At 39.2% G+C, this 27,899-nt stretch overlaps 1 protein-coding gene across 2 annotated transcripts in view; it reads left to right on the top strand.

Moving 5' to 3' along the window:
* The window catches only part of MAP3K19 (mitogen-activated protein kinase kinase kinase 19), a 71,525-nt gene extending 46,582 nt beyond the window's left edge, over window positions 1–24,943 (top strand). The window contains exons 10-16 of one of the 2 annotated variants that reach the window (XM_045479588.1): window positions 6,194–6,272; window positions 7,271–7,521; window positions 11,327–11,370; window positions 13,369–15,816; window positions 18,027–18,176; window positions 19,247–19,944; window positions 24,590–24,943. In XM_045479588.1, the coding sequence (XP_045335544.1) occupies window positions 6,194–6,272; window positions 7,271–7,521; window positions 11,327–11,370; window positions 13,369–15,816; window positions 18,027–18,176; window positions 19,247–19,944; window positions 24,590–24,656 (3,737 nt within the window). In that variant the 3' untranslated portion in view covers window positions 24,657–24,943. The remainder of the gene's footprint in view (window positions 1–6,193; window positions 6,273–7,270; window positions 7,522–11,326; window positions 11,371–13,368; window positions 15,817–18,026; window positions 18,177–19,246; window positions 19,945–24,589) is intronic. The other variant, XM_045479590.1, reaches the window with a different exon arrangement.
* The last annotated feature ends 2,956 nt before the right edge of the window (window positions 24,944–27,899 follow it).

Genomic DNA, 27,899 nt, shown 5'->3' with positions numbered 1-27,899 from the left:
TGCGTATCCATCAGGATTCTTAACTGCAGATAACAGAATTTACTCTGGTTGAGTTAGCAATGGAGAAGGTTTTAAAAGATAATAGAGGAGGGCCTGGGTGGTTTAGTCAGTTAAGCGGCCAACTTCGGCTCACGTCATGATCTCGCAGTTCATGGGGTTGAGCCTGACATTGAGCTTTGTGCTGACAGCTTAGAGCCTGGAGCCTGCTTCGGAATCTGTGTCTCCCTCTCTTTCTGCCCCTCCCCTACTCATGCTCTGTCTCTGTCTCACTCTTAAAAATAAATAAATGTTTAAAAAACCTGTGTCGAGAGTCACTATTTAGGAAATTATAAAAATGTGGAGAGGGTATTTAAAAATATTTTAAACACAACAAGCAGAAAACACAGGAGAGTAAGACTCTTCTGGAGGCAATAATTTTTCTTCATTGAATGAATTAGACTGGGACAATTTTCAGTTTTCATTTTAATAATGGCTTAACATTAACAAATTAATGATCGTTTTCCCACTTTGAATATCATTTTCACCTCTTCTGTGAAATTGTTTCTGGCTATATTTAAATGCTGCCTCTTAGTTTCTTTCTACTGTAACATTTTCTGATGGGGTTACTTTACCTCTTCTTATGTGGAAAGATGCACTCAAGAACAAGTGTTTTATTTTTACATGTGACAATGCATCATCTTTCCTGGTGGTTCTGGAACCTGGTAGGTTCAGAGGCTCCCATGACCATTCATCCTCAATGAAGAGACAAAATGGAGAACATTTGTATGTTCCCAGTCGATTTCAGAGTCCATACATTCTATAACCTTTTTGCCCTCCATTTGTGACCCAACGATTAGGATGAGGCCATTAGCTTTTTTTTTTAATTTTTTTTTTTAATTTTAGAAGGAGAGAGCATGACCAGGGAAGAGGGACAGAGAGAAAGAGTCTTAAGAAGGCTCCATGCTCACTTCAGAGCCTAACACAGGGCTTGATCCCACAACCCTGAGATCATGACCTGAGCCAAAATCAAGAGTTGGATGCTCAACTGACTGAGACACCCAGGCACCCCTAGGATGGGGCCATTAACTTTGAACAATTTCTGCAAGGGCAGGTATTTCTTATATTTGCTTATTGTATCTTTTGTTCCTTGGTTTGAAAAAGAAATCAACCAATTAACAAACTATTGAACACATTAAATTTGCTTAAAAACATTCTAGGTTTATTAGTTCTCAATAATTGTAAAAGTACAGTCATTTTTAAGAATGTGTTCACATGAATATGCTGCACACAGTTTTCCAACTTTCACAGCAAAGTACTAACTGCAGCTAGCCTCTGTATAGACTATCCTTTTCACTGACAGTTTAGTTATTAGGAATGTATGCTGTATGTTTTTCTTACTTTAACATGTCAGCTAGGATTTTGCACTTGAAGATGGCTACAAAAATATTATAAAAGACATCCATCTTCCTTTCAAGTATGAGAGCAGCCTTGATGATGTCACACAACTTCATGGTTATCAGTTTCTTTGTCTATAAAATGAAGGGCTTGGATCAGATGGTCTCTAAGTTCTTTCCAGCTCTGTAATTCCAAACATCTTATTTTGTGTCGCTGAATAGCGTGATGGTAGCATCTTTGAAAAAATTTTAAAAATATATTGGCCATTCCAAGGAAACCTCATTTTTGGAGATGTGATCCCTGCTATTTTATAATAGCAGAGAACATCCGATCATGTTGTCATATTTGAGAAACACCAAGAAAACCAAAGCTAGATTATTTAGTAACTTTCCCGAGATCACCCATAAAAAGCAGAGGAGGGATGTAGATCCAGATCTGTCTGATTCATACCCTTTTATCTTCTCTGCTCTACTTCTTCCCTAGCATGCCATCAGTGGGGCTATTTAAAACCATAGCCCCCCTAGACATAGGGAGATGCCCTAAATGGCCTTCAAAAATACATAGACAGGACTGAACTCTGGGACAAGCACTGGGTTGTTTGGAAAGCATACACCTCTGTGTTCCCACAACACCATTTGCACACTTCTATCACAATGTTTACATTGAAATGCTCTTTGCTTTCTTATTTATTGTCTTTACTAAGGTCACAGTAGCACCTTGTTTATTTCTGTATCTTCAGCACAAAGAGTTGGGCTTGGCATATACTTAATAAAATTTTGTTGAATGGAAAAACACGAATAGATGAACAAATCTTAAAAGTGGCATGGTTCCCACTAGTTTTTTTAAATGTAAATTTAGCATGTTATATTATAAGCAAGCATTGATGCTACAAGCTGGAACCATCTGGCTTAAGGGTTATAGTGGGAATCATTCCATGGAATCAGAAAGGAGTTGACCAAAATTCATATAACAAGCAAGTTCCCATGGGGCAACATAAATGATTTCATTTAAATCTCACAATGGTCCTGTGAAGTAGGTGTCATTAGTTACACTTTACAGGAGGGCCTGTTTTCTCCATCTAAGGAGAAAACATTGCTCACCATAAAACTTTATTTTATATCTGGAAAGTTTTGTTACATATTTTTTTTTTTTTTTTTGCTCTTTAAGCAAGCATTGATTCAGGACCCGTCATATGCTAGATAGGAAAAATATAAAGATGGCTGAAACTCAGTCCCTGGTTAATGTCCCTGTAATTTTTTAAAGTTTTTACTTAAATTCCAGTTAGTTAACATACAAATAATATTAGTTCCAGGTGTGCAATATAGTGATTCAAATTCTATACATTACTCAATGCTCATCATGATAAGTGTGCTCTTAATCCGTTTCACCTATTTCACCCATCCTTCCACCCACCTTCCCTCTGGTAACCATCAGTTTGTTCTCTATACTTAAGAGTCTGTTTCTTGGTTTTCCTCTCTCTCTCTCTCTCTCTTTTTTTCCCTTTGTTCATTTGTTTTGTTTCTTAAGTTCCACATATGAGTGAAATCATATAGTATTTGTTTTTCTCTGATTCATTTAACATTATTCTCTCTAGACCCATCCATGTCATCGCAAATGGCACGGTTTCATTTTTTTTAATTAAAAATTTTTTAATGTTTATTTATTTTTGAGAGAGAGAGCATGCACAAAAGCAGGGGAGGGGCAGAGAGAGAGGGAGACACAGAATCTGAAGTAGGCTCCAGGCTCCAAGCTGTCAGCACAGAGCTTGATGTGGGGCTCAAACCCACAGACCATGGTATCATGACCTGAGCCGAAGTCAGACACCCAACCAAGCCATCCAGGTGCCCCTAGATTTCATTTTTTATGGCTAATATTCCATTGTATATATATAAATACCACATCTTTTTTTTAAGTATAAAAATATGGTCAGTGTTTATTTTTCTCCATCAGACATAAATTCAGGATTTGTTAACAAATTCTTCACAACAGAAATGAATTACTGATCAACAACATCTACAGAGCTGAATAAAGCAATGTCACCTGATTAATGTGTCTGCCTTGTATCCACAGAATATAGTATTTAAAATAAAATAGTTAGACAAAATGGTTAAACAAAAAGGCATTGACAGAACATATATTGTACTTTTTTTGAGTCATCAGTCTTAAGTCTCTGACATTGCTACTTGCATTTTATAGCACATTGATTCAATTCCAATAACATTCCCCTAAGACTAGTTAATGGCCTAAAAATTATTCTTAATTTGTAAAGTTACAATACATTTTAGTAATTTATACCCCACATCTTCTTTATCCATTCATCAGTTGATGGACACTCGATCTGTTTCCATAATTCAGCTATTGTAGATAATGTTGCTATAAACATCAGGGTGCATGTATACCCTTGAATTAGTATTTTCAGTGAAACCAGGAGCTGGTTCTTTGAGGATATCAATAAAATTGATAAACCTCTAGCCAGACTTATCAAACAGAAAAGGGAAAGGACCCCAAAAAAGAAGCACAAATGAGAGAGGAGAAATAAAACAAACACCACAGAAATACAAACAGTTATAAGAGAATATTATGAAAAACTATATGCCAACAAATTGGACACCTGGAAGAAATGGATACATTCCTAGAAACATATAACCTCCTAAAACTGAAGCAGGAAGAAATAGAAAACTTGAACAGACTGATAACCAGCAACAAAATTGAATCAGTAATCAAAAACTCCCAACAAATCAGAGTAGGACCAGATGGCTTCATAGGTTTGAATTCTGTCAAACATTTAAAGAAGAGTTAATACCTGTTCTTCTCAAACTATTCTAAAAAATGGAAAAGGAAGGAAAACTTTTAAATTCATTCTGTGAGGCCAGCATTACTCTGATACCAATCTGTAATTATTTTTATTGTTATTATTATTTTTTAGTTTCAGGTATACAATATAGTGATTCAACAATTCTATATATTACTCAGTGTTTATCATGATGAGTGTACTCTTAATCCCGATCACCTATTTCACTCACCCTCCCCACCCCACCCCCTCTGGTAACCATCAGTTTGAATAACTATAGTTAAAAGTCTGTTTTTTTGGTTTGTGTCTTTTTCCCTTTGTTCATTTTTTTCCCTTAAATTCCACATGTGAGTGAAATCATATGGTATTTGTCTTTCTCAGACTCACTTTGCATTATTCTCTCTAGATTCATCCATGTTGTTGCAAATGGGAAGATGTCATTCTTTTTTATGGCCGAGTTTCATTGTGTATATATACCACATCTTCTTTATCCATTCATCTATCAGTGGACACATAGGTTGCTTCCATAATTTGGCTATGATAAGTAATGCTGCAATAAACATAGGGGTGCATATGTTTTTTTGAATTAGTGTTTTTGTAGTCTTTGGGTAAATATGCAGTAGTGTGATTATTGGATTGTAGGGTAGTTCTATTTTTAATTTTTTTGAGGAACCTCTGTACTGTTTTTCACAGAGGCTGCACCACTTTGCATTCCCACCAACAGTGCAGGAGGGTTCATTTCCTTCACATTCTCCCTAACACTTGTTGTTCCATGGGTTTTTGGCTTGTAACCATTGTGACGGGTGTGAGGTGATATCTCATTGTGGTTTTGATTTGCCATTGCCTCATGATCAGTGAGGTTGAGCATCTCTTCATGTGTCTGTTAGCCATTTGTACTTCTTCTTTGGAGAAATGTCTACTCATGTCTTCTGTCATTTTTTTTTTTTGGGGGGGGGGACAGAGAGAGACAGAGCATGAACGGGGGAGGGGCAGAGAGAGAGGGAGACACAGAATCGGAAACAGGCTCCAGGCTCTGAGCCATCAGCCCAGAGCCCGACGCGGGGCTCGAACTCACGGACCGCGAGAGCGTGACCTGGCTGAAGTCGGACGCTTAACTGACTGCGCCACCCAGGCGCCCCTGTCATTTTTTTTTTTAATGTCAATTCTTTTTTTTTTTTTAATTTTTTTAACGTTTATTTATTTTTGAGACAGAGAGAGACAGAGCATGAACGGGGGAGGGTCAGAGAGAGAGGGAGACACAGAATCTGAAACAGGCTCCAGGCTCTGAGCTGTCAGCACAGAGCCTGACGTGGGGCTTGAACTCACGAACTGCGAGATCATGACCTGAGCCGAAGTCGGATGCTTAACCGACTGAGCCACCCAGGCGCCCCAACTCTTCTGTCATTTTTTAATTGGATTATTTGCTTTTAGATGTTGAGTTTTATAAGTTCTTTATATATTTTGGATACTAACCTTTTATCAGATATGTCATTTGCACATATCTTTGCCTATCCTCTAGCTTGTCTTTTAGTTTTGTTGTTTCCTTTGCTTGTCAGAAGCTTTTTGTTTTGGTGCAGTCTCAATAGTTTGTTTTTGTTTCCTTTGCCTCAGGAGACATGTAGAAAAATGTTGTTACAGCTGATGTCAGAGAAATTACTGCTTGTGCTCTCTTCTAGGATTTTTATGTTTTCAGGTTTCACATTTAGGTCCTTAATCCATGTTGAGCTCATTTTTGTGTATGGTGTAAGAAAGTGGTCCAGTTTCATTCTTTTGCATGTAGCTGTCCAGTTTTCCCAACACATCCCAGTTGAAGAGACTGTCTTTTTCCCATTGCACATTCTTGCCTCCTTTGTCATAGATTAGTTGACTGTATAATTGTGGGTTATTTATGGGCTCTCTATTCTATTCCACATTCTGTAATTATTAAAAATAGATTAGCTAACTAACCAGGAATAAAATACTTAGTTCCCAGTTGCCACTGGAATTCATTACTTTCTTATTTTTTATTATTGTCATGTGTTTCTATAGGTTTTGAGATTATTGTTACTTTTCCAAGAGATGTCAGTTATCCCCAAGAAATAAGCCGAGAAGATTTACAAGAAAACAAGTAAGGAATATACTTTGAAAGGTTAGATTGAAATTTAAGTATGAAGTGATACTTGTGTGATAACCTACATTTTTAGTAATTCACCTCCCAAATAACACTCTCAAGCACAGGTTGTAATAAATATTATTGTGGCAGGAGCCAGATAATACCAGTTTTAGATTTTGTGGACCATATTGTTTCTGTTGCAATGAGGCAACCCTCTGATTGTAGCTTGAATGTCATCACGGACAATATGAAAACAAAGGAGTATGGTCCAATAAAACTACAAAGACAGACTGAAGACTAGATTTTGGGCACCTGTTGGGATGAGCACTCGGTGTTATATGGAAACCAATTTGACAATAAATTTCATTAAAAAAAAAAGATTTTGCCCAGGGGTCATAGTTTGCTGACCCTGAGGCAGTGCCACTTAAAATGTGATTCTGTGGTCCTTCTGTTACCAGTCCATGATGAAGTCAGGATAGAACTTGAAAATGTAAACATTTAAAGAGTTGTATTACAGTTTGACAAAGTAATCTTAGATTTACTGATCTGATAATGAAAAACTTGGGGTTTATTTTCATGTTTTTTATTTTTGATTTATTCTTATAGTAATTCACTTTTATTACAGAAGTTTCACAACAGTTTCATTCCACAATGGACTGGAAAATTTTAAAACTGGTCCTTTACCAAAGATAGTTTGAGAAGTACTGAGCTGGTTAAAGCATTTGGAGAAGTAAAAGAGTGCATCGTCTATGCCTGCACTTTGCCCACCTGATTTCTCTAAGGAAATAGGGGCTGGGGAAACTAAAGTGTAGAGTGCAGAAGGCAGACGAGGTGGGGAGTGAATAGGAGGGTGGAGAGGTCTTGTTCTTTGAAGAATACAGCTCTTCCACTCAGCAGCATCATTTGGAAATAGTTCTCTGAGCTTTCTGGTGATCTCAGTCTAGACGAGAAGTGGAGATCCAGAAGATATAGGGAATGAGTTTTGAATGAAACCATGTTCTCCTCCCTTCTAGTCAGATAACCCCAGTGAATCAAGAAAGGGCACAAGCACATTCTGTTTCTCTTCCAAATGAAATTCACGTGGTGGACTTCCGGACAAAGACCCTGACCATGGGTCAGAAGAAGGAGGAAAGTTCCAAGGAGCTCTGTGATGCAAATGTGGGCTTTTTGTTGCCAAGACCTTGCTTAGAACCAAACATCTCCACATCTGTAGCCAGAGAAGATGTTCCTCACTTTCTGAAGGAGCAGCAAAGAAAATCTGAAGGTGAGTTCATTTAATTAGAGTGATTTCTCTATCCTTTTGTCGATAAATTATCTATCTATCTATCTATATCTATCTATCATCTTTCTTTTTCTTCAGTGTTTGAAAAATCTTTACCACAAACTCCCATTTGGTTGATGTTTACCTGTGGGAATTTTGGGGCCTTACATGGAGGATGCTTTCCTCCAGGATTTGAGTTGGCCACTCTCTCTAGCCCAAGACTTGTTTACTAGCTAGCACATTCCTCTTAGGGCAATGCTGTCTTTGATATTTGCTTACTACTGTCCTAAACCAATTGGTCTAAGCCTCTGGGAACAAACCTGTAATCCAACAAGTTGCATTTTTTGGCTTATTGCAATAAGAGAGATCGCACAGCAGAGAAACTGTATGGGTAGGGTATTTAGTTTGGTGCAGTTCCAGTAGCTTCCTGAGAAAAGGCACATGAAGTATATTAATGATAGTTTTTCGTCGTCTCTTTTTTCTTCTGAACTCTTTTCTTTCCATTTGTTTTGTTCTCTGTATTTTCACATTAGAGACTTTTCTCACATATCCACTGTTCCATGGCCATCTATTTGTGTTTCTTGGCAGTACTAAAAAGTGCTGTGGGCTCCAGGTAAATTGCATAGAGAGACCTAGATGGTGGAGTGAGGGAGTCCCCAAGTGTCAGTGTGCATAGACAGATTTTTCTCTTGGCCAGTTTTCCCTAGACAGGGATAACCCAAGCCCCTGACTGTGGGTTGAAAGGCTGGGACTCACCTATCAATGTGCAGACTTCCCCTTCATCCTTTTATTGTCACTCCAGCACCCTGTTGCTACTCTCAGCTATACCTAGCTACTTAGCATCTTTGTTCCAAACTGTCTGGAAAGTAAACTTCCAGCCAGTTGCCAGGAATGGAGAAGAGCAACTCCTGATTCATGGGGCAGGACAGGGAATGGCGAAACTACTTCTTCCACAGATTCACAAGCAACCCCTTGTTCCAGTCTTACCTTCATCCTTACCTTCAGAGGTATCCGGTATCGTCAATTCCTGCTCCTTTCTGGAGTTCTTACTTCTTGTTGAGTTCTCCCCCTGCAGGCACTGAGCAGAACAGAGAAAGCTGACAGCTAATCAATTATTATTCATCCATAAAATTTTCACTGTCCAGAATATTTTGACTTTGCTCATCTGTTGTCTAATCCTCTGGGCTTTTCATTTCCTTTTTAATTTACTCCTTTTTACTTTCCTTTACTATCATTTTAGTGAGGTTTATGAAATGGAGAAAAACTGGTACATTTGATCTTTTAACTGGAATTTCATACACATTGTAAAAGGCTTTCAACATATATTGCCAAATTACCTGTAAGCCAGACCTCACTTCTACATTCTCACCAGAAATGTTTGCGTTTCTTTCTACCTCATGTCATTTCTTACCAACACTGGATAATATTTATCCAAATATTTATAACACTTGAAAGGTTTTTTTTCTTTTTTAAATCAGTTTATACATATGCACACAATTATACATTATACTCAGTTGTATTTCTTCTTTTGTCAAGTTTATTTAGTTTGAGAGAGAGAGAAAAAGCACGAGTGGGAAGGGGCAGAGAGAGAGGGAGAGAGAATCCCAAGCAGGCTCTGCGTTGTCAGTGTGGGCTTGAACTGACCAACCGTGAGATCACAACCTGAGCTGAAGCTGGATGCTTAACTGACTGAGCCACCCAGGCGCCCATTCATTTGAATTTCTGGTATTAACTCGTGGCATCTTTTCAACAGGGAAACCTCAGCCTCTAGAATATGACCTCTTAGAGTGCAAAGATTTTGTCTTTATTGTTCACAACCATATTGCCATCTTCTGGACAGTATCAGTCACTCATTAGGCACTCAATTACTATTTGTTGATTAAATGCATAAAGAATTGGGGGGAGGTGCCTTTGGTAGCTGTGGCTAAGGGGAATGCTTGAACCCCTCCTATTGGTATCTTCTTCTTAGTTACCATTTTTCATCTGTGAATATCTTCTTTACCTGTGCTACATCTTAGAGAGGTCTGTTTCAAAGTCAAATTTCAAAATGGCAGCCTATGGCTAGAATGGACCTGTGATATATTTTGTTTGGCTTTCACAGCACTTAAAAAAGGGGTGGGAGGGAAATTTCACATAAAGTCTGCAGCTCTCTGGTTTCTCTTGACAATTAGAGAATCTAGCAGTATTAGATTATCCATCTGGAATGGACAACATCACCTGGGACTGGGTAATAATGGCTGTCCCTTTTGTTGGGGCACACAACTTCAGCTCACTACTGTCTATCTGCCCCACTTCATCCATTTATGTGATCTGCTTTGATGCTGGACACATGGGAGCTTTTGGCTTCAACTTCAAGCTGTGGTGGTGGGTGGGGTTTTTGGTAAGAGGACAACTAGGTTTTACACTACCTAGTATATCCCATCTATGATCTACTCCATGTTTGAGCTCAAACAACTGTTGGGAGACAATTATACGTGAATTTTTAACATGTCTGCACAGTCCAAGCTTTATGACCAAAAAGCGCTAGGAAACTAGGTTAAAAGATGATTGAGTGATAAACATGTCTTAGAAATTAGAGTTCGTTTATTGTTCCAGAGAGATTCAGACATTTATTTCCTCAGGAGATGTTTGCTTACATTCTAGAGTTATAAAACCCAGAGACACATTTCCCCTCTCTCCAGGAAATATTTGCTTACATTTCATAGTAAAGTTCTCTTTCTTGGGAAAGAGGGATAGGTTGGAGTGCCAATCACTTGGTATAATTTCTGAGCCTCATAATTTCAGGGTTCACTCCTATGGTGGTTCCCCACAGGTAAACATCTGGTGCCCATTGTGTTGCCCTGTGGGGATTTGCGGTGTGCTTCAGATTCTGTGTCTCCCTCTTTCTGCTCCCCTGCCCCCAGCTTGCACTCTGTCTTGCTCCAAAATAAATAAATACTAAGAAAATTAAAAAAATAAATATAAACATAATTATGAATATGAATGTAAGTACAAACATAAACATATGTACATAAATGTTATATATATAATATACATTTGCAGTCGACCTTTGACCAATGTGGGAATTGGGGACACTGACCCCGTGCAGTAGAAAATCCATGTATAACTTAACTACTACTGTTAACTAGAAGTCTAATCCATAACATAAACAGTCAAGTAACACATATTTTGTATGTTACATGTTTTATATACTGTATTCTTACAATAAAGTAAGCTAGAGGAAAGAAAATGTTATTAAGAAAATGAAAATACATTCACAGTACTTATTTATCAGTATAGTAAGTACTTATAAAATACTTACAAATGTATTTATCAAAAAAAGTCCACATGTAAGTGGATGCATGCAGTTCAAATCTGTGTTGTTCAAGGGTCAACTGTATATAAAAACGTTATAGTGGTGCCTAGGTGGTTCATTCAGTTAAGCTTCTGGCTCTTGATGTCAGCTCAGGTCACTATCTCACAGTTTGTGAATTTGAACCCCTGCTGGGGATTCTTTCTCCCTCCCTTTCTGCCCCTCCATGTCTGTCTGTCTGTCTGTCTGTCTTTCTCTCAAATAAATAACTAAACTTAAAAAAAAAGACATTATATATAAAACAACAACCCCCTTCAGTGCCAGTAGCCTAAAGTTTTGTGTAATCATTCCATGCCCAACTCCATATGGATTACAACAGGAAAAAATTAATTTTGACTTTTCCTCAGACCTTAGCACCAACATCACGATCACTCCATCTCCAAACTCTGGCTTAAGGCTGGCTGTGTTCACTCTACTACTAAGAATATCTAATTATTTTATTTTTTCTTGTTATAGAGTTTTCTACTCCTGATATGAAGTATAGTAGCCGAAGAATTGAGGTAAGATTAGTTTTAGCATTTCTGACTTAAGAATTAAAACCAAGAACTTTGTTGTCTTTGGTAGAGACAAACTCTATCAAAGAACTCAGAACCAAAATCCTCAGCAGCTTAGCTTGGAAAACTATATAGTTTGTAGAGTCGCAAATAACTTTTGGGAGAGTGCTAGTTTGCCATTTATGTTTTTTTCCTGGGGTGTTTCCTGTTCTCTACATAATGAGGTGAGTAACTCTTTTAGACGTATTTTAATTTGTCTTCTCTTAGCATGTCTAGAAATTAGGGAAATTTTTTCCCTAGTGGTAGAAAGGTTTTCCTAATTGTCTCATTAGTAAGTACAGCTTTTGGAAATATTCCTGTGAACCTCTCGACTATCTGTGTCTTCTGTATCCTATGAGCCTTTGAGAAAGTGCATGGGTCCTGCTTAGTGTTGTAAAAAGCAGTTTATTAGAGTTTATTAGCCTTAAAAAAATAATAATGGCTGCTACTAGGGAGATGTTTTAGCACTGGCAGAATCTGTCTTTATTTCCAAAGTAATTTTTCAGTGATGGAAGAAAATCATCAAGGCAATAAAACTGGGGGATTATACTGCATTTCACCTACTTCTAAATTTTTTTTTAATGTTTATTTATTTTTGAGAGACAGAGTGTGAGCGGGGAAGGGACAGAGAGAGAAAGACACAGAATCTGAAGAGGCTCCAGGCTCTGAGCTGTCAGCACAGAGCCCAATGCAGGGCTCGAACTCACAAGCCATGAGATCATGACCTGAGCCGAAGCCAGACACTTAACCGACTGAGCCACCGAGGCGCCCCTCACCTACTTCTAATGCCTAGATCTCTAATGTCAGTTTCCTATTCTCTTACACACAGGTGGCAGTACAGTGAAAATTGAACAGACAGCTCTCAATTACCACTCATGATCCATGCTCATAAATATTCTAATATAATTAGGTATCAAATCTGTATACATGGAAAAAGCCACAATGGAAAAAAAGCTTAAAGTTAGAGTTTATAGCTTAATGATCATAAAGCTGTATTTTATATATTGCATTACACTGACCTCTAGAGGTTAATGGTAACAAAAACCAACTTAATTTGAAAGTAGTTGGCGGACGAAGTAAAAACCATTCAGGGTTGCTAACTTTCAAGTGTATGATGTGGCATGTTTATGACCGCACCTCAACAAAACAATTCAGTAAAACAATACGGAGTAGTTGTGTTCCAGATACAAAATCTGAGTTAGTCTGTAAGCTAATGATCATTGTTAAGGTAAATGTAACAAATTTTAAGCTGTTCTAAGTGGGAATTTTAAAAATCTTAGATCACTTCTATGGAAAAGAAAAAAATAAAATCCTCATCTTAAAATTTTAATGTTTACATTGTAGGGCCTTTATTTTAAATACATAAACATGAATCTATGTCTATAATAATCTTGGGTTTTATTTTTTATTTATTCAATTTTAAAAGATTTTATTTTTAGGTAATCTCTACACCCAATGTAGGGTTTGAATTAATGACCCCAAGATCAAGAGTCACATGCTCCACTGACTGAGTCAGCCAGGTGCCCCCCAAAATCTTGGTTTTTAGAAGTACAATTTTACCAAAAATACTGGGAATGAGGTTTTATTTTTTTTAATTGGGATCTCTAGGATAGCCTTGTACTTTGTTAAAGGCCTCCCTAAAAAGAATCTTAGAGGGGCGCCTGGGTGGCTCAGTTGGTTAAGTGACTGACTTTGGCTCAGGTCACGATCTCATGGTTTGTGAGTTCAAGCCCCACGTCGGGCTCTGTGCTGACAGCTCAGAGCCTGGAGCCTGCTTCAGATTCTGTGCCTCTCTCTCTGCCCATCCCCTGCTTGTGCCCTGTCTCTCTCAAAAAAAAAAAAAAAAAAAAAAAATGTTAAAAAATTAAAAAAAAAAAAAGAGAATCTTAGAATCCCTTTGAATTACTTTAAACCAATTAACATGACATGCATATAAGCTCATAAGCTTTTTCTCTTTCCTTTTAGTTCCCTCTGCCAGCATTGTCACTTTTGCCCATGAAACCTGGTCTTCATACTGCCCCCCAAGATCACGTGGATCAAAAGGAGAGAGAAAAAAATATTCTGAACTTTGTATCTTTCAAACCTAAGCTCTCAGAGCCCAGAAGTCAATCTGATGAGGTTAGACCATTGAACAAGCAGCAGGAAGCTCCGTTTAAGGTGTTTGTGGATCAGACTCTCAGGTGCTCTGATAGCTCTATTTGGTCCAGAAACATGTGCTCTTTTTGGAAGGCTAACCATCACAGACAACATATGGAGATGGAGAACAGGAAATCCAAGGAAACAGAAGAAAGTGACAAAATTTCAATCTCTCACTTTGAAAAAGGACAATCTTTGGTGTCCTTTGAGAATTGTAAGGAACGCAGTTTTCCTACAGATAGGGAAGTGGATATTGACTACCTTGGTTGTGAAATGAGAAAAGCAGAAGAGAATTCTCAACATCTTTTATCAGGAAAGAAAGAGGGTTCAGTAGCCAGAAACTTGTTTATAGATTTTGAAGTTGGATGTAACATGCCAGTCAAGTTCCAAGAAGCCCAGCATTCAGAAATAATTCTAAGCCAGGATGAAGAGACTAGAAATGATAAAGCTGATTTAAAAAGTACTTCAGTACATAAAGGTGAAGCAGTTGAGCCAAATCATATTTTAGAAGAGTATACTGTACTTAAAAGTTTGTCCAATGTAGTCCCTGATGGCCCCACTGAAAAGATTCCGCAAGATCCTAGACGCACAGAGACAAACATAAAAATGTCAATGGCGGAGGCAACCAAACCGGAAATGAATGGGATGGTGCCTCTTATCCACATCACTTTCCCTGGAGATGAAACGCCCAAGGAACCAGCAGTAGCCAAACCAAGCCTCCAAAAAAGAAAGGGCACTCTTCATAGCAACAATAGCTTCAATATTCTTGTACATCAAGAAAATGACAGACATAAGATGAAAACCCCCAGAAATAAGTTGGATTCAAAGACCAAGACCAGTAATAGGACACCCCAGAATTTCACGATTTCCATTGAAGGTTCCATTAAGCCTGCCATACATAAAACCAGTATAAAAACTCCAGTTTTCCCTGCTTTGGGGCTTGTTGACCCCAGACCTTGGCAACCACCCAAGTTTCAAAGGAGAATGCCACAGATAGAAAAGAAGCAATCAACTTACCGGGCTCTGAAACCTAAAAAGCAATCTTTTCCTTGCATCGGTAAGAATTCAGGAATAAAAAAGTCTTCTGTTCCTCTCTCTGCTCAACCAACAGAGCCAAGACTAAATTACTTAGATCTTAAGTATAGTGACATGTTCAAAGAAATCAATTCAACTGCTAATGGTCCTGGAATCTATGAAATGTTTGGGACCCCTGTTTATTGTCACATGAGAGAGGCTGAACGTCATGAGAACAAATATTATCGAGAGATATGCTCAGCTCCATTTAGCAGATGTATTACCAATAAATGTCGATCTTCACACAGTGAGAGGAGCAGCAACAGCAGAACAAGATTTTCTCAGAAAAGACCACATGTTAAACCTGTAAAGGTCTCACTTGGCATTAAACAAAAGAACAAAATTTTAATTTCTAAAGAAAAGGGTTACAAGGCTGTAGGTAGCAACGTACAAGACATGGAAAATGGTGATGATATTTCAGGTTCACAATGGCAGATAAAGTCTTCAGGAGATGACTTTCTGTCTTCTAATAATCAAGTTCAACCTTTGAACTCGGCTCTGCCTTGTGAGCAGTCCACTGAACAGAATGAAGTCATTCCTGTTTCAGATTTGTCCACTGTTGAAGAAGTCTCTATGGAAGAGTCTGCTGATGAAGGAGACATTTCTAACAATCAAATACTTGCCACGAGCCTCAGAGATCTACAGAAACTTGAAGAACTACATCACCAGACCCCATTTGTCCTTTCAGAAAACAGTTGGGCAATGCCCAGTGAGAAGAATTCCAATAAACATGTACTGCAAGAAAAGCAGAATACAGCATCGCTTGTTAAAATAGATGCCAACCAAATTTTAACTAATGATGTAGGGTTTGAAAGTGTTTTAGGTAAGTCTGAGAGACTTTTGAGTTTCTCTTTCCAAGAGAAACAACAGAGTGCATCTTCCCAAGCATATCAACATTGGGCACATTCTTTGGATCATGATAGTTTAGCTACTGAATCAATTACATATCAAACATTTGGACAAACTTTAAATTATGCAAATTCAATTTCGCAAGGAATTCTAGATTCTGTAAAGAATGAAGAATTGACGGATGAACTATTAGGATGTCTAGCTGCAGAACTATTAGCTCTTGACGAGAGAGGTAACACCTCTTGCCAAATAATGGCAAATGAAACAGATCCTGAAAATCTAAATCTTGTCTTCAGTAGGAGAGGACAAACCACACAAGAATTGGGCGGAGAGACAACCAATGTTAAAATACAGGTTGGTATAATTAGAATCAGTGATTCATTAGGGGCAGGAAGGGACCTCAGAGACAGTCTGGTTCAAACTCCTTACTTTCAAACAAGGAGTCAAAAACCCTAAACAGTTAAGAGTTTTGGCAAGGTCTCACTGTCCGGTTGCAAGTTTGGAATCCAGTTTATTTGACTTGCAGGCTAAGATGTTTTCATTATGCCACATTGATTCTGGAGTTCAGCTAGCCTAACACTGCAAATGGAATCACATTGGGTACATTAATATAGCAAAACTATTTATTTAAAGTAGGTTCATATTTTATTCGGTGAAGATGTTTTCAATTAATAAATAGCAGAGAGGTAATTATGGGGAAAGTATTGCTCTAGGTGGTATGTGAGATAGAAAGAACTGAATGTAGCCCCTGGAGTAGATCACCACCTAATTCCAAAAAACATATGAAGACATGAAATATGAAAACTTTAACACAGAAATACCATTGGTGCCTACTGTGTTGCTGGCGCTGGGCTAAGAACTAGAACAAGACTTAGCCATTGTTCTGAAGGAAGATAAGCGACAATCCTGAAAAATGTTTAAAAAATTTTTTTGGCATGGAAGTGGGCATGGGGAAGAAGAATAGCAACAGATCATTGGGATCATTGTTTTGTTGGTTTCAGTTCTCACTGAAATACTTGAGCCTCCTGTCCTATTCAAATTTTAAAGACAGAAACAGTAGGCTTAGCTGAAATATCATCTATTGAACACTGATTCAGGCTGTATCACACTGTATCACGATCAGGAACAGTTATTTTAGATAGTTTATCTAAGGATACATAAAGTATATAGTTATATCATAGCCAGGTTTATTGAGAACTTACCATGTAGGAGCGTGGGATTTTATACTGTCTTCTTTATATGCTTCAGAACAGCTCTATGAGATAACTAAAGGTAATAACAAGTCCCAATTTTGCAGATGAGAAATTTGGGGCTTAGAAAGTTACAGTCAGTGAGTGGTGGGACCGCACCCTTAATCACGACACAGTGAGATTGTTCTTTGTCCTGAAATATCAGCCCTGTCCTTATGGTGAATTTGGTCTCTCCTGGGGGTAGAGAGTGATCCCTGGAGGCCTCCAGGCTTGGGTAGGAAATGGGGATATGTGTGTGCACACCTGTGTGTCGGAGATGAATCTACCACTCTGTCATTTTAAATTTAAGAAAAGCTAACAAGCTTTTCAGCCTGTAACCTCATCCTACAATGATGGAGTCAAAACTGACTTTTTACAGCCTTTTCCTCCCTAAGAAGTCCTTAAAATTTAGTTGGGATAGAAACAATGAAAGGATGGGGAAGAGGAACCCAAATGGCCCTTTCTTTCATGATGGAGAGACCCTGCAGGAAGTCTTGCTTCCAGTGGCCTTCACCATGTCTCTATGTCACCATCATTTATTTTTAAGAACTTGTAGAAGAGATCAAAGCAAAGCAGTTTGATCCAATCAACCAATTGGAAAACATGGTCTAAGTTCTTCAAAGAGATATTTGTTGACAAGCAGGGCTTCTCAAAGTTTCCTGTGAAGGCAAATCGCTTGGGGATCATATTGAAATGTAGACAGTGATTCAGTATGTCTGGGGCCCAAGATTCTGCATGTCTAACAAGCTCCTATGTGATGTTGGTACACCTGTCTGCAGATTCTCCTTTGAATAGCAAGGGTCTAGAAGACCATAGATCTTCTGTGTATTACAGCTAGTCTTGATCACTAGACCTGCTCATTGTGGCTGTGTGTTTGTGTGTGTGAGAGAGAGAGGGTGAAAGAGTATATATATGTATGTTTGTGTATAAGTGTATATATATGTATGTATATAGGCGTGTGTGTGTGTGTGTGTGTGTTTGATTCTATGTGTTGTGGAAATAATTGAAGAACAAGGTTATTCAGAACTTAACTATAGCAAAAAAGTCAGCCACCATCACTTGTGTTTGGCAGAGACTCAAAGGCAGGCAGAGGAGTGGGCAAGATTCTTGGCAGGAAAAAGGGAAGCCTTTACTACGCCCTGATTGGAGGCTGTAGGCATGGGGAAGCTGTAGGCAGGCTAACAAGTGGCATCCTATATGATTAGTTATGCATATCTGGCTTTCTCTAGTTGGTCCCAAGTTAGAAGAAAGTAAGACTCTACTCTTTAGCCCTTTTTCCCCATCCCAATGACTCAGAGTTTAATGGTGACTTTTCTTTTTTTCTCATTGTCCCAGAGATATAGTAATGGGTTCAGGATATATGACAAGGACAAGAAATTTCTCAACTCAAATGAAAAGAAGACATTTTCTGAAAATAGTTTAAAGTATGAAGAATCTATCCTGTGGACTAAGGGAGAGGTCCTTGGGAAGGGAGCCTATGGCACAGTAAGTTAAATGGGAAACATGATGAAATCCCAAATCCCCACTTCTTCTTGACCTACCTTTTCCTCCCTAATCCTCTTGTGCACCCTTCACACCCTCTATGCTCTTCTACTTGAAACTCTTTCAGTTGGAAATAACAGGAAACTCAATCCAGGGAAAAGGATGTTCACTGTTTTATGTAACTGAAAGGTCTGGAGTAGGTCTGGCTCTAGGCGGAGGTGATTTCAGGGGTCAAAAAAATATCACCAGGGTCTGGCCTCTTTGTATCTCTTCTAATAGGTCTTATTCTCAGGGTACATGTGGTGGTACAATAACCAATGTATTTCTAGCCTCTCATTCTCCTGGATCCAAGTCCAGTGGGAAAGATGTCTCATTGTTCAACAGCTCAGGATGTTAACCATTGCTGAGAATCATTGCTGAGTGGCCAAAACAAAAGCTGTTCCTTACATTTTTTGAATTGCATGAAAGATCATCTAAAGTCCTAGCACATTAGATAGTATTTACATGCATCAGTTACAAGAAGACTGATCCCCAAAGAAGATAGGTTATGTTTCTAGCTGGGGACATATCAGCAAGAAGGTGGGAAGACATGAAACCACTGAAAATGCATGATGGGGTCACTGACAAGTTGCCCCAGTTCTGCCTTCCTCTCTCTCCTTAGAGCTTTGGCACTGAAACAGCCCTATTTCATTTATTTGGTGAGCAATTTTGCCATTGTAGTCATGTAGATATCTGTGAGGGATAATTACCCCAGTTTTATAGATGAGAAAAACTGAAGTCAAAACGATTATACAACTTACCCAAATTTACACAGCTGGGGAATGGTAAAGCCAGAATTCTAACCAGTCCAGGCCACTGAACTCCAAGCCATTATGATATCCATTCACCATGCTGCTCATCCCGTTTTGGCCTCACTGAAACACTGACTTTGCTTAAGTACTTTGCATTTATGTAGGGATGAATCAACTTAGAGAAAGACAGGGTTTGGGAGGAGAAGGGAAAGACAAGTGTCACCTGAGGCATTTTGTGAACAAGTTCTATCATTTATATTTAATAATAAGGTTTGCTTCTAGGTATATTGTGGTCTTACTAGCCAAGGACAGCTAATAGCTGTAAAACAGGTGGCTTTGGATACCTCTGATAAATTAGCTACTGAAAAAGAATACCGGAAGCTACAGGAAGAAGTAGATTTGCTCAAAGCACTGAAACATGTCAACATTGTGGCCTATCTGGGGACATGCTTGGAAGAGAACATCGTAAGCATTTTCATGGAATTTGTTCCTGGTGGCTCAATTTCTAGTATTATAAGCCGTTTTGGGCCATTGCCTGAGATGGTTTTCTGTAAATATACAAGACAAATTCTGCAAGGTGTTGCTTATCTCCATGAGAACTGTGTGGTGCATCGAGATATCAAAGGAAACAATGTTATGCTCATGCCAACTGGAATAATAAAGCTAATTGACTTTGGCTGTGCCAAGCGTTTGGCTTGGGCTGGCATAAATGGCACCCACAGTGACATGCTTAAGTCCATGCATGGGACTCCATATTGGATGGCCCCGGAAGTCATCAATGAGTCTGGATATGGAAGGAAGTCAGATATCTGGAGCATTGGCTGCACCGTGTTTGAGATGGCCACAGGGAAGCCTCCACTGGCTTCCATGGACAGGATGGCAGCCATGTTTTACATTGGAGCACACCGAGGGCTGATGCCTCCTTTACCAGAACACTTCTCAGAAAATGCAGTGGACTTTGTGCGTGTGTGCCTGACCAGGTAAGAAACTGAAAACAGGAGGAAGAGAAATCACCAGAGATTCCAAGATTGCTGACATTTCCCCCTGAAATTTATGGCCCACAAAAAAGGCAAGTAGGGAGTGATTTTGATGATTAGCTATATTGGGTGATTGTGCTCCTCGTTGCATCAGGGTATGGGGGCAATGCTTCAGGTAGGAGGTGCCTCAATTAAATGTTTGACAGTACTTATCAGGGACAGACAATACTTCCCCAAATCAATGGGAGCATGAACATGAGAGGGACATCTTCCCAGGGACTGGTCATGGTGAAATGACATTGCCTGTCCTTAAGTTTCCCTTTCCTGAGCTACCTTCCCTCTCAGAGAACCAGTGTCTCATTTCCTTCCTAAAACCAGCTCTCAGGAAAGTATGTGAGAAATTCATTCATATTGAGGGATTGATATGAATCAATTGATCGATGACTGGAAAATTTAATGTATTGGTCCTCCCGCCCCCAAAATACTTGCATTTAAAATGAAGGGAAACATTTTGACCCAAAGGAACAAATCTCTAATTGAAGCTTTTCATGCATTAAGTGTGGAGAGTATTTGGGGAAGCAGAAAAGGCCCAGAAAGTTGCTTGTTTTTTCCTGTTCGGATGCTCCCTAGTATCTATGGAATAAAATTTTGGGTAAAATGTTAGAAGGGACCTTAGAGATTACCCACTCGTGTGGTTTTCAAACTTTTCTTAGACAGGTACTCTTTACTCACATGAGATTTTAATTCAAAGCAGAGAGATGACTCTGGTTAAAGTATGACTGTATGTGTATGATGAGGGAGAGAGCTAAACAGTAAGGTGGAGGGGGGGCGTGGAGCCCACCCACCTGGCCTCTATGCACCTAGTGAGGCTCAACATTTAGTCATACGTACAAGGTGAGGACAGCCTGAGACCTAAACACAATTCTTGCTTTCTGAGACATGTGCTTTCTTATTCCTGGATGAAAAATTCTAGTGCCTCTCAACTCCCAAAATGGGTTTTTCTCTTTCTTAATGAATCTCAGAACCTGCAGTTCTCCCTGTCTGTTGACAAATGTGCTTCTCTCTTTCAGATTCTGTTTCTCTCTCCCAGATGTGTGTCAGAGTGTCCTGGTTGATTTCAGGGGATCATATAGGCCAAGGCAGGAATACATACTTCATACTCCAGTTCTGGGTATTCCTAGATGTAGATATGTTCCAGCATGGATTGTGTGGACAGAGCCCCAGGCACAGAGCTGCCCCCTGCTCACCCAAAGAAACCTCACAAGAGACATAAAGGTGTTAGAAATGTCATATGAACCAGTACTAGTTTTAGAATTGGTCTTAGCTCTTAAGACTACTATAGTTGCTATGTTCTGAATTGAACAGTTCTCTATTATTGAGCCATAGAAAATACATGCTATTTTCATTTTCTTTCCAGTTGTCACCTCTCTCTCTCTCTCTCTCTCTCACACACACACACACACACACACAGCTTTAAAGAGAAAGGGTGAAATCTTTATGACTTTCCTTTTTAAATTTTTTTTTTTTTTTTTTTTTTTTTATAGGGGAGATTTGACCATTGGGTCTTTCATGTCCTCTCCACAGATAGGAGTGAAACAAAGGCTAACGCTGGTTTGCATCTTGTTTGTGTATCTATGTCCATAGGTGTTATCTGTGTGAGATGTTTTCTCTACCTCAGGATGCTATTGCGAACACCAGTTTGTAAACGAGCTCCATTTAATGTGTTTCAAGGCAAGCTCTTGTAAACATTGGGCATTCTAACACTCAGGAAGATCAGAACAAACCCAAATGTTTTTCACATTCACGTGAACGGTGTGTGTGTGTGTGTGTGTGTGTGTGTGTGTATGTATGTGTATGACTTTCCTTTTGAACCACTGCTTCATTAACTAATACACAACTCACACCACTAAGGATCAATTAATAGGGTTGTTGTGAGGGTTAAGTGAACTGGTATATGTAATTACTTAGAGTATGGGGCACGTAATTAGGGCTCGGCAGTTAATACTACTTGGGAGAATACTAATACATTTTACCTAATTAGTGTCACATACAAGCGTAAAATTATCTTTTGAAATTCTATGGAAAAGACCCTAAGGACTCTAGAATCTTGCTCTATGGCGGTATTCCTTGGATGTCTGGATAGTCAGAAATAAAGTGGGGGCAAGGCATTCTTAAAGATTCAGAAGTATAGATGACTAGGTACTGAGAAGGAACAAGGACTGAATAGAACAAATGAATAGAACAGAAATGAACTTTGGGGAGCAGTAAGAACTTTGAGTGGGGGTATTCCTATGGGCAGGTTGAAAGTTCTGGGAAGTCAGGCCAAGTAGTTTGGCTTTGTTGCAGTAGGCAGCAAAGAGCAGGGGACTGTAACGAGTTTGGGAAAGATCATGCCATAAAGAAAATGGCCTTTGGGAAAGCAGGTCAGAAGACAGTGTATTAAGGACCTCAAATGGAGGCCGCTTGAGACTAGAAGGCCATGCAGGAATCAAGAGCTTTGTGGTTGAAGCAGTGGGAACTGTAAAGAGAAGAGTTCCAAAACATTCCAGGGGAAGGGGAATCAGGACTTGGTGATGAGGCACGATGAGGCTGCATAGTTTTGAGTATGGATAATGGAAGAAATAATCGAAAGTTGTGAAAGGGGAGCAGGGGAGGGAATTGAAGACAATCCACCACTTAAAGAAATGTTTGTTTTGTGAGAGACAGAGAGAGAGAGAGAGAGAGAGAGAGAGAGAGAACAGGCATGCGGGTGTGTGGCAAAGGGAGAGGGATTGGGAGAGAGTATCCCAAGCAGGCTCCATGCTCAGTGCTGAACCCCACATGGGGCTTGATCTCAGGAACTGTGAGATCATGACCTGAACCAAGATCAAGAGTCAGGCGCTTAACTGACTGAGCCACCCAGGTGCCCCAGCGGATCCACCATTTAAGGAAACATTCGAAGCTATGGAATTGGAGTCCAGGAAAGCAAGTAAGATTGGAGGTACACATTTAGAAATCCTGAGATTTGTAGCTATAGTCATGAACCATTTAAGAGGGCATAGGAAAATGTTTTTGAAAATGCTCAGAGGAGAAGTAACAACCTTCATGGCATTAAGTCTAGCACATGGCTGAAGGAAAGAAAGGAGGGAAGGGAGTTGTCCCAAGGCGGGAGAACCAAGAGAAGTTTTCCCGAAGTCTATGCAGAGACTGTTTTGAAAGGAGAGGTTAGTGAATGCTTCAAATGCTACTACAGAGATGACAAGGAGGATGAACTCATTTAATGAGAATATCATGGTAAATTTTAAGGGGCAATTTCTAGAGTGCAGTGGGACAGAGAGTAAGTAAGGATTTAGGATAATGAAGGTTGAAAAAAAGCCACTGGGTTTGGCTACATAAAGGAAAAGATTTTTGGAGAGAGGAGAAATCTCTGCGTATTTTCAAGACAAAAGAAAGGGCCTCCACAAGGGGAGCTTTTATTTCAAAATGACTTATAGTCACTTTATTTTTATGTCCATTTTCACCTGGGCTATTCCTGGTATTAATCCTCCTCGCACAAATTATCAAAAGATAGCCAATTTAGCCAAAATAATGCCTTTCAAGTAGGTCATTGCAGGTAACTATTGACTGGTTCACTGGTTCATTGACTAGTTCATTGGCAAAAGTTTAATTTCTTGAGGAAAAATAACCTAAACCAAAATAGTACTGTCTTCCATTATTTTATGCTCATCTAAGAGGGCCCCAAATGGGATTATTTCAATTAATCACCAAAATGCATTTGAATGTCTACTTCTTAAAGGCTATTTTTTTTTTAATGTTTATTTTTGAGAGAGAGAGGGTTGGGGAGGGGCAGAGAAAGAAGGGGACAGAGGATCCAAAGTGGGCTCAGTGCTGACACAAGACCGATGCACGTGGGGCTCAAACTCACAAATTGTGGGGGCATTACCTGAGCCGAAGTCAAGATGCTTAACCAACTGAGTCACCCAGGCATCCCTGCTTTTTAAAGGCTTTTCAATTCTGGATTCCAGTGCCTCTCCATTTTAAAAGTAAATTTAATGCTAATTAAAGGCACATTAAACTGTACACCCAAAAGTGAGAATTTTACTGTGTAAGTTATACCCAAATCGAACAACAGTAAAATGTAAAGTAGGGACTAGTTTTTAATCATAACAACTACTTTTTGAGCTATTACTGTGTTGCAGACACTGTTCAAAACCTCTATGTACATTAATTCTCCAAAGAATTGTTATTGTTATCTCCATCTTACTAATGAGAAGACTTTGTGTTGCTTACTTAAAATCATACTGATCAAAACTGAAGTGTAGACTCACCTCAGGTCTGTTTGGCCAAGACTGTGCTTCTATTTTTATTTTCCTGAGCACCTGTAAGCAGATTCATTTTATTTACTTATTCATTCATTTTGAAAGAGAAACAGTGTGGGCGAGCAGGGGAGGGGCAGAGAGGGAGAGAATCCCAAGGGCTAACAGGTGCAGAGCCCCATGCAAGGCTTGATTCCACAAACTGTGAAATCATGACCGGAGCTGAAATCAAGAGTTGGGACACTTAACCGAGTCACTCAGGCGCCCCTGTACTTCCATTTTTAAGTTGGCAAGTGGATCCAGTTGGGAGGCACTTATTGGGTGCTGTTTCTAAAGTGTTCTTCCCTTCTTAGGGACCAGCATGAGAGACCTTCTGCTGCCCAGCTCCTGAAGCACTCCTTCTTGATAAGAAGTCATTGAACATACATCAACTTTCCTTTCCAGTTCCATTATAGATACACTCCGTGACTGCTTCATTGTGGGAATGATGGTTAAGGGACTTTTCCTATTGTTAAGTCAGCTCAACTCAACCAGATCCTGCAGTGTCCCTAACTAAAATGTTTTTAGGTAAATACTAACCTCAAGCTTCAGGCGTGGTTACCCATGCATATGAGAAAATTTTCTTAAACAATAACAAAATGTATTGTTTACAGTTTTGACTATCCTTCATTTTTGGCCTGTCAGTTTTAATGTCTTTAAAATAAATTGTAAAAACAAGAAGAAAATTGTTTATTTCTTGCTTGGCTGGTAAAGACACTTAATTCTTGGAAAGGAAACCAGAGGAAGGTGATAAATTAAAAACTGGAGGATGCTAGATTCTGTTTAGCAGTAACCTTTGCAGATTACAGGAGCCTCAAAATTAACAGGAAGAGCTAAGGGTCTTGGCATTTCATTATCAGAGGGTCCCCTATTTCCTCCCAAGTTTCTGCCTATAATAAGCTGTACTATTCAAGGTGGCCCCATAAGCCTCAGGTTGCTTCCCCTGAAATTTGTAGTACGACTTGAAGACTTCGCTTATTTGCAGAGTCAATTAGGTCATGGCCACATCTAGAACTAGCTAAACCTAAGCCAGCTAGTAGAATAAAAGCTGGATCTTAAAGAGGGGCGGCGGGGGGGGGGGGGGGTCAGCGTATCAACTTTTTCAGGGCACTTTGCTCACTTCACTTGAATGGACATCTCCACTGAGGTCACGCTTCATTTCCATTTTCAGACCAATGGAAACCTCACCAGAAAAAGTGGACAAGTTGTCTGAATTATTACAAGGCCTTGTTGTAAGTTGGTGGATTAAACGTTTTTGATAAGGTTTCTATTGCCATGACTCCACTCATCTGCTACATTTCCTGTTGGTTGAAGCTCTCTCTACAGAATCTTTGTACTGGCTGCTATCATTTCAAAGCGGCACAATTACAAACTAACTTTAGGTGTATTCCGACACCAGTTGTCAGATTTTGTTCAAAAGCAAGCTGGTTTTTTAGAAGTTTTTGAGAAGTAACTGAAATGCAGTCAACTGGAGGTAAAAGATTTTAGTCAACACGTTTAGATGGGTCTTTGTGGTTATGCCTTCTTTCCAATTTGTACAGTTCTTTTCTCGTATTTGGTAAGAATTTAAGAGCTATGTCCCTTATTTACTTGTATATTAGCATAACCTAAAATATCATTTTGTTAGTCTTTTGTGCCTAAGACCTGTAACAGGTTGGAATTATGCTTTTAGTATTGCCTAGATGTTTGCTCCCTTTATTATGTTCTTTTGGGAGAAGGAAGGTCTGAAAGGAGATTGGGTATGCAGATAGGTGGTGGCTGGAAGGGCATTTACTGAGCTCCTGATATAAAAAAGCACCTCATTTAATTCTGGTTGGTTTGGGTTTGTATTATTCTCATTTTCTTAGTGAAAATGTGACTTTCTCAAGGCCATCCTACTTGTAGGTGGAAGATGAGACAGCCACCCAGATTTGTGTGACTTTACAGCCCCTTTCCCTGCTGCCTCTCAGATGTGTGATTTATAAGTAAAATTACATCAAATTTTACTCAGACAAAACCTCACGAGGAGGCTGATAAACAAATTCCACCAGTCTGGTTAGTGAACTTGGTTAATGATATGAAAAGCTTTTCATTTTTCACTTAGCAACAGTATCACCTTCCTCTCCATGACCACCTCCCTTTTCACCACACACAATTCAAGTTTTTAATTATATTCAAAAGTACACTTCACTATGTACTAAATCTTCTCGTATGCCCTGGGCCCCAAGCTCGACCAAAAGAAATTTAAGTCCTCAGGTAAAACTGTCAGAGTAGTTCCAACTCTACAGCACTTCCCTACATTTAACCTATTTTAGCCCTCACAGGGTAAACAAACATTCCTCGGTGGCTGAGTGAAGAGAACTGCCATAGTGGAAAAGAGCAAGCTCTGGAATATGGGGTTGGGGAGCATACAGTATTCCATTATCCACTTCCTCCTGCATGAGCACTACAGCAGTCCTGGGCCTTTTATATGGTAATGAGTAGCTACAAAATAAAAACCACCTAATCTGTTCAATAAGCAGTCAAAAGCCTCCATCACCTACCTACCGGGCCATCTTTAGTCATATTACTTCTTGCATTTGTAAGTATTAATTCAGCTTAAAGCGGCTATGTAACTTAGAACCTTGCATCTAAAACAGCTTTCCAGGGGATTCTGTCAACTTCAAAGTACCCAATGGAGAGGCGCCTGGATGGCTCAGTCGCTTGAACACCCAACTCTTGATTTTGGGTAAGGTCATGATCTCACCCTAATGAGTTTGAGCCCTGAGTTGGGCTCTGTGCTGAGCATGGAGCCTGCTTGGGATTCTCTCTCCATCGCTATCCTTTCCCTGCTCGCGTTCTCTCTGAATAAACTTAAAAAAAAAAAAAAAAGTACCCAATGTAGGCAGTCTGTATCTTCACTGGTGGTAAACAAAATTAACAAGAGTGAAAAACCAGAACAGCAAACAAGCCTGAGAAAAGCTAAAGTACTTCATCCTATTGCATGACTTCTCAAACTTGTGAAAAACTATGACTGAATTCATCTCTGGAGCAACCACTCCTGCAGATTTATGCCTTGAAAGACTAAAAACAACAGTACGCCCAAACTGATCTTGGGTGTATGACTGGACACTAAGGTGGGAAAGCTCTTAATTTCATGCCAATAAAATAAAAACCCTTTCATTAGTGAGGCTCTTCACTGCCACAGGAGATTAGTATTGGGGAGAAGAAAAAGGCAGGTCATATACCAGAGCTAAAACAAAAATGTACAATTTTTTCATTATATTGAAAACAGGGCAAAAAAAACCAACAACACAATGGAGTAGGATGAATTACAAAATGGAATTATTAACTTTAAGTGGAACTAACTGTTTTTGTAATGTTCCTAAATCAAACTCATGTAACTTTTTATATGCTAATACAATAGGCCCTTACTGGTGTTATCAACAGAAGATGAAGACAACTCTCCTTTAATTGATTTCAAAACATTTATTTTACATTCAGGCTTTAGATGCATTTTAGAGAAAGTAACTTTTCTATCTATCCTGCATGGCTTCAATTTTCTTTCAAGTGGAGGGTATGGGCAAATCGTGGGGAAAGCAAGGGGTTGGACAGGGCAGTAATAATAAAGCAGTTTATGACTAAACATTTTTTTTCATGGATAAT

The sequence above is a fragment of the Leopardus geoffroyi genome, chromosome C1 (assembly GCF_018350155.1).
Source record: "Leopardus geoffroyi isolate Oge1 chromosome C1, O.geoffroyi_Oge1_pat1.0, whole genome shotgun sequence".
In the NCBI taxonomy this organism is placed as follows: Eukaryota; Metazoa; Chordata; class Mammalia; order Carnivora; family Felidae; genus Leopardus; species Leopardus geoffroyi.
This window is presented reverse-complemented; position numbering and strand designations above follow the sequence as displayed.